Below are 6,967 nucleotides of genomic sequence, written 5' to 3' on the forward strand. Positions count from 1 at the left end.
GGGCAGGGAGGTTGGCGACCAAACAAGTTTGCCAAGGAGGAGGACACAGCGACCTGGCCCAACACAGCCCGAGGGCGAGCCGGGGGCGGGCATCCACGTACGGGATGAGAAGTAAGGAGTAAGAGATAAGAGAGGGAGGGGAGGGAGGGGTCGCAAAGGGTCGCTACGCCCCGCGCCACGCCACGCCACGCCACGCCGCACCGCGCAGCGGCCGGGTCGCCCTCACGAGGTGGTACTTTATTAACAATTACCACCACCACCTCCTCCTCCACCTCCTCCGCACCGCCGCCGCCAGTGCCACCATGAACACGGCTGGTGAGGGGGAGAAAGAGAAAGAGGGGGAGACGGGGGAGAGGCAAGATAGGGAAGGAAATAGAGCGAGATGGAGAAAGGGGCGGGAGGGAGGGAGAGAGAGACTTTGTGGGGATAACACCTCCGACAACGCCACACGCCGCCACGCCTCGCCCGGGACGCGGGCCACCTCCGCCTCCGCGCCAACCCCAGCAGGCTAATACGCTTGCTTCTTACAAAGCTGCCGCCGCCGCCCCTCAGCCCCGGCCGCGCGGCGCCGCACAGCGAGCCGAGCTGTCAGTGTCGACGCCGGCTTTTTTTGACTTATGGAAGTTAAGGGTCGCGACTGTTTAACCGCGCGAGGGAAGGGAAATAATTACGTTGGGGGGGAGAAACGTACGGCGTGCGGCGTCTGCGGGCGTGCCAGGGGCGGGGCGGGCCAGGCCGGCGGGCCGCGGGGGTGGCCCTGCTCCTGACCGCCGCGGTGGCCAGGGCCACGAGCGCCAGCAGCGGACATACCATAATGTAAGCGTCGGGCTGGGGCTCTGTATCGCTGGTTGGGCGCCACGGCCGCGACTATTCAAGGCAATGGACTGACGCGCGGCTAACGAGACAGCGGCCGTCTCACCAAAGTCTCGCCCTCGGGGGGGCCCCGCCAACGCGCCCCCGCCGCTCCACGTCACGCCACCGGCTCAAACGAAGGCCATCGTTCACCGGGGCCGCAGCCCATCCAAATAAATAGCTGGCTAGCGTCACCAAGTGGTCATTTGCGGTCCGAGTGAGGACGTGGCTCACACTGGAACGCCCACAGCGCCCCCGCCCCGCCCCACCGTCCGGAGCGGGCGTGTTCTTGGAGACTAATGCCTGCCATCCGTCAGAAGCCGGCCAGCGCAGGCCGCAGCCCCTCCCTTCCTGGTCCACAACCCCCCAACCCCCTCCCCGGCCCCTCGGAGGGCCCGTATCTCCAGGCCGATGCCCCCTCCCTCAGCCCCTTCCTCCCCACCCCCACCCACCTTCACCTCCCGGCCCCCGGCATTCGATCCTCCCACTGCAAACGCACGGCTCCTGTCTTGCGATTCACATCAGCGCGCCAGTCCCCTTCCCATCACCCCCTTCCCACCCGTGCCACGATACAGACCTGTCCGCACACCGCCCGCTCTGACAGCGACCTGAGCATCGCTGGGATACACTCCGCCAAGATGGAACGAGAGAGAGAGAGAGAGAGAGAGAGAGAGAGAGAGAGAGAGAGAGAGAGAGGGGGGGGCAGGGAATAAGGGAAAACAAGCAAGCATGAGTGTGGAGCGCAGAGAGGACGCGTTGAAGTGTGCGCTTATGTTAGAAAATGTGTGTGAGGAGGTTGGGGACAGCCAGAGAGAGAAAGAGAGAGAGAGAGAAACGAGGAAAGCGTTTAGAGCTTTAAAAAAGGGAGCCAACGTAATGAATCTACGCAGCTCAGCCCCTCGTTTTTTTTTCACCCCTTGAGCTTCCGCAGTCCCGCGGCAGCAGCAGCAGCCTCATAGCAGCCCCGCGCACATTCCGAGCGGCGCACACAATCTCACACACACACACACACACACACACACACACACACACACACACCCACCCACACACACACACACACACCAGCTGCAGCGGAATGGAGCGGGGAACGCCTCCTCTAACGCGCTCCCACCGCGGACTTGCAACGTCAAAACAATTCCGCCTGGCATGCGGAGCCGTGAGCGGCGCTCTCTGAGTATGGTGAGCATGGTGCGGCCACCCCACCCCCACCTTCTGAGCCACGCCCGTAGCAGCGCAGAGCCTCCCGTCGCATACTTTTGCTCTTCTACGGAACGCGCGCGACGGCCAGACGACGGGTGTGGTTTTTCTTGCTTTTGTATAGTTTTGTTTGTGTGTTCGCGTAGAATTCCAGGATGGTGCCCTCGACGGACACGTTTCCCCCCGGCTACCGTTTGCATGGCATCTCTACTTTGCGCGGGGACATCCTGGACGGACAGCGCGCGCGCGGCCCGCAGCAGACAGCCCCCCGGGGAGGCCGCAGCCGACCCGCTCGTTCTGCTCTCTCTGTACAGCAGCATTTTGCACTCGGCATATGGACATCCAGCGAGGCAAGAAGTAAAAATGAGCATGACAGTAACGCCGCGGCCATGGGCCCATAAAGCTGCGCCACGCCGAGCCACGCCGCGCCACGCCACCGCAGGAAGGGGCGGGCCCGGCGGGCCGGGCGGCGGCTCCCCGTACCGTGCGTGGAACACATCAGGGCCTGCAGCGGCGGAATATAATTCGTCGTAATGAATTAACGCCACTGAATTATTCATTCCGGAATGGAGCAAGTCACTGCGATAGCACGACGTCCATCCACCAGCGTTCTTTCCTTCTCGCACGTTGTACCTCCCCTCTCCCTCTCCACTACTCACTCTCTCTCTATCGCCCTCCCCCCCTCATTCGCACACACACAAACTTGCTGTACGCGTCTGTTTCTCTCCTTTCAGAGACACCACTGCACAACACTATTACGCATGCGTGTCAGCTGGCCGTCAGCCGCACTCGCTGGTCGCACTATAACGGTCCAGCACGACGCATCAACATCAACCTGGAATTGCACTCTTGTTAATTACGGTTGATTGACAACCAAGAACACTACGACAGCGGCCCATCATTCTCTAAAACATTCTTTCGTTATAAATTGGGAGTGTTTATAAATCTGCTACACGTAGACACACAGAACTGACGCCCTCACCCCAACACGTACGACGGGCAGGCAATGATGTGAATACGCTTGTGTGACGGGACTGCTTATCCAAAAGCCGCATCGAGCGCCTGACGAAGGAAGAGTAGGCAGCGCGGCGAACACGCTTGTGTGACGGGACTGCTTACCCACAGGCGGCATCGGGCGCCTGACGGAGGACGGGTAGGCAGCGCGGCGAACACGCTTGTGTGACGGGACTGCTTACCCACAGGCGGCATTGGGCGCCTGACGGAGGACGGGTAGGCAGCGCGGCGAACACGCTTGTGTGACGGGACTGCTTACCCACAGGCGGCATTGGGCGCCTGACGGAGGACGGGTAGGCAGCGCGGCGAACACGCTTGTGTGACGGGACTGCTTACCCAACAGGAGCCCACGGACTTAAGCGAATGTTAGCTTAACAGGCATACGAAATGTCCGTCGGAATTTGGTCAGTTGGAAGACCGAGAAGGACACACACTGCACTTACTCTGCAAATGATGGGGCTTTTTTCTGCATCATTTTCATTGACTTTGAAGTTCAGCGTAAAGAAATCGTGACAAGGGCTTTACACAAAAGTAGCCATATCAGAGACTGTAATTCCTTGGGGGCCCCATCGTCCTGTCTTTGTTCCTCTAGCGGACACACACAGAGGAAGCACTCCGGCGCGCGCATTCGCCCGTACGTGTTTCCGGCGCCCTCATTGTTCTGTTTGCTTTCAATTTTCCCGCCATTGCTGCCACTTTGGGGCGCTCACTCACCGCCCGTCCTTCCGTCCGTCCGTCCTCCCCGTGCGCGGCCGGCCGTGCCGTGCCGTTCGCCGTGCGGGCAGGGCCAGTCAGCGTTCAGAAAGCGTTCATTTTCTCTTTTCAAAAGCGAATAGAACGCGCGGGAGGAGGGGGGAGGGGGGGTGGACCGGGCGAGCTCACCGTGGCGTTTATCACTCGTAATGAGTACGGCGGAAGCCGCTCAATGGCGCCATCCACAGCCCCGGGCGCGCCACCCCGCCCCGCCCCGCCCCGCCCCGCCCTGACACACCCACCACGCCACGCCACACCCCGCGACCGCCAATTCAATGACTCCCGTCAACGGATTCAAATAAAAACGCGACGGGGCGCAGTGACAGAGTGAAACAGGCCGGGCTGCGTGCGAGGCGGCTCCTCGTCAGCCCGCGTCAGCCCGCGTCAGCGCGCCGCTGTTCGAGACGCAGCCCCGAGCACTGCTTTGTGTATTTATGCCCCGCGCTGCTGCCGCGGTAGGTATGAGTTATGTCAAAAGTCCGCGCCCGACCGGAGAAATAAATAAAAACGGAAGACCAAAAAATAAAAACTGGTGGCTTGGGAAACTCTTTTTTTTTCCCTATAAATCTGGGCACATCCGAAAAATAATGGTTTGGGGGACTAGGGGACGTTTAAAGACGCAGTGAATAGAAAATTATCCCCCCTCCCTCCCCTCGCGGAAGCTGTAACGTTTGTAATCAAGGGGCAAATGTTATCAGAGTGACAGTTACAACTGATAATATCTTTCGGGCCACGTCACCGGCCCGACACAACGCCAACAAAAATATCCATTTCAGAAAGTTCAGACGAGGGCAAAGCAATTCTCTCCGCCGCAATGAAGTGAGTCGTGCGCAGCGTCGGCGCCTCATCTGCTCGGGTTTTCGCGCCTGCAAAGCGAATGTGTGAGAGTTGGGTGGGGCGCCGAGGATGGGTTGGGGAAAGACCGGCGTGGAGGGGAGTAGCCCAAGAGGGCGGCACGGGGGACGAGAGAGGAAGGGGGGGGGAGGGCAGCCGGCCCATCCCCTCGGCCGCGTGGCGGTGGTGTAGCGTCGGAGAACCGCTGCAAAAACGGCGATTGCGGAAGCGCTGAGGCGCGCCGGGGGGCGGAGCGGGGGTTGGGCGTCTCCACTAGCCAGGCACTTAGGCCCCTAGACCTCCTCCCCCGCTGCAGGGAGCCGGCTGCGCTAGAGGGATAGCTTTTTTGCCACCCCACCCCACCACCACCTCCACCCTGCTCACCCGGGCCGCACCCCGGCCGACCGGGACGCAATCTGCTGAGCGTGAGATCGGCTAAGGTAGCCCCGCAGCACGCCCCGCCCCGCCCCGCCCCGCCCCGCCTCACCCCGCCGCATACAGCAGAATTAGCCCAGAAGGGTGGTAGAAGGGGTGCGGCCGGATGCGGCGCCTAGGGGAGCAAAAAAAAGGGAAGCCAGGGTTTGTTGTGTGTGAGAGAGAGTGTGTGGGGTGCAATTGTTCGTTCGTTTTTTGTGGCTTTTTTCATTTACATAGAACGCCGAGTTCAAAAAGGTGAGGGTGAGGCGCGCGGCGCTTGTTCGGGTGTGGCGCGGGGCAGGGCGTTCTGAGAGGGCAAGGACGAGTGATGTGCACGGGCAGGACCCTTGCGGACCCGAGGCCAAGGAGTGGGGCGTCCGGGGAGGAGGTTCGAGGGAAAGCCGAGCTTGGGCCTGACTTTAATTACAAGCGCTTTGGAGGCTTGCACTGGCCCGCCCCGCCGCCGGGAGGCACTAGGCACGGACGAGCGGCGCGTGGCGGAATCCGAAACCCCTCTCCCCTTTGCCGCGACGAGCCGAGCCCTGGGGACCTCCTCTTGATATGCCTCATATTCCCCGACGAGGGTGAGGACCGCCCGGCCCGCCCGGCCGCCCGGGTGCGACGTGTCGCTGAGTAACTAGCTCGACTCACCTGTCCTCGATGAGGTACTTGTCCTTCTCGTTCTGCACGCAGCCGCCCTTGGTCTCAAAGTCGCTGCCCGAGATGGAGATGAGCTTGGGCACGCCCGACTGGAACCAGCGGCCGTGCCACTGCGGCGGGAAGGAGCACTCCGCTGCAAACAAGAAAGACACTCGGTCAGAACAAGCACATCAAGCGTCCAATTTTGTGACATACAGCACCGTCCGTCAAATAGAAATTATTTGCCACTTGTTTTTTTGCTGTCATGGAACTAAGTTATGGTGATACGGGTCCGTGCAAGGCTCATAAATACATGACATTATTTTCACATCAGACGAGGCACTTACTTCCTCCTGCAACTTTGGCAGAAGGGGCTGGCTGGGGCGAGTGCGGAGTTCTAGCCGCGCGTCGCTCAGCGTGGCGCTGTTCGGAACGGTTTATGTGACCGACGGGGGCTATCAGGCAAAGTGGGGCCACCAATCCAATCCACTGCATTTCAATTCCCCGTAAGTGGTGCATTTAACCGACCTCTTCTGCCCGGAGTGAACTGGATCGGTGATAGCCATCAGCTGATACGACGCGTAGGGGCCGAAACGGCAAGACAACTAAAAAGGAGGGTAAAATGCACACGGAGCACAACTTGATAATCGGGCCGAAAGAGAAGGAAGAATATCGTGCAAACAGCTGAGTTTTAATGCGGGGTCCTGCTTAAATCTCCGCATCGCACAGCGACCAGATAAAATTCCGCACCTGTCGCCCTAAGTTTGGCCGAGTTGGGAGCGGGCAAAGTCCATACCACCCGGGGGCTGTTTAGGAGCCGAGTACCCGGTGTAAGAGGAGGTAGTTAGGAAGGGGCAGCATCGGAGAAGGAGAGACGACCAGACTACCAACTTCACTGTACACGAAAACAAAAAAAGTTCGCTGACGTCATCTGCTCCTGAAATTCTCAAAATCTACCGCAGCACCGCCGCACACAAAAAATCAGGGTTATGTTGCGCTGTACTCACGCACTCAACACGAGAAACAGGGTACAAGTGGCGCCGAAGTTGGTTCCAAACTCCACTCTGATTTCCTACAGTATGATGCGAGCCCAGCCTGCTGCTGCGCTGCCTCTCGTCGGCGTCAAACAATTCTGAGAAACAGTTTGTGTTGCAATGCGCAACGCAACGCAACGCAACGCAACGCAACGCAACGCAAGATCACAGAGAGAATCCTCTGAAATTCTTCGTCTCCGTGGAATGTCGAAACGGGTCGGTAGGCC

The 6,967-nt window shown here is 59.9% G+C and overlaps 1 protein-coding gene across 2 annotated transcripts in view; it reads right to left on the reverse strand.

Moving 5' to 3' along the window:
• The window catches only part of LOC113217723 (uncharacterized), a 124,506-nt gene that overhangs the window by 73,309 nt on the left and 44,230 nt on the right, over positions 1-6,967 (reverse strand). For both annotated transcript variants that reach the window (XM_052269205.1, XM_052269206.1), the window contains exon 2: positions 5,719-5,860. In XM_052269205.1, coding sequence (XP_052125165.1) covers positions 5,719-5,860 — 142 coding nt within the window. The remainder of the gene's footprint in view (positions 1-5,718; positions 5,861-6,967) is intronic.

Source organism: Frankliniella occidentalis, unplaced genomic scaffold (assembly GCF_000697945.3).
Source record: "Frankliniella occidentalis isolate FOCC.00 unplaced genomic scaffold, Focc_3.1 Scaffold85, whole genome shotgun sequence".
NCBI lineage: Eukaryota > Metazoa > Arthropoda > Insecta > Thysanoptera > Thripidae > Frankliniella > Frankliniella occidentalis.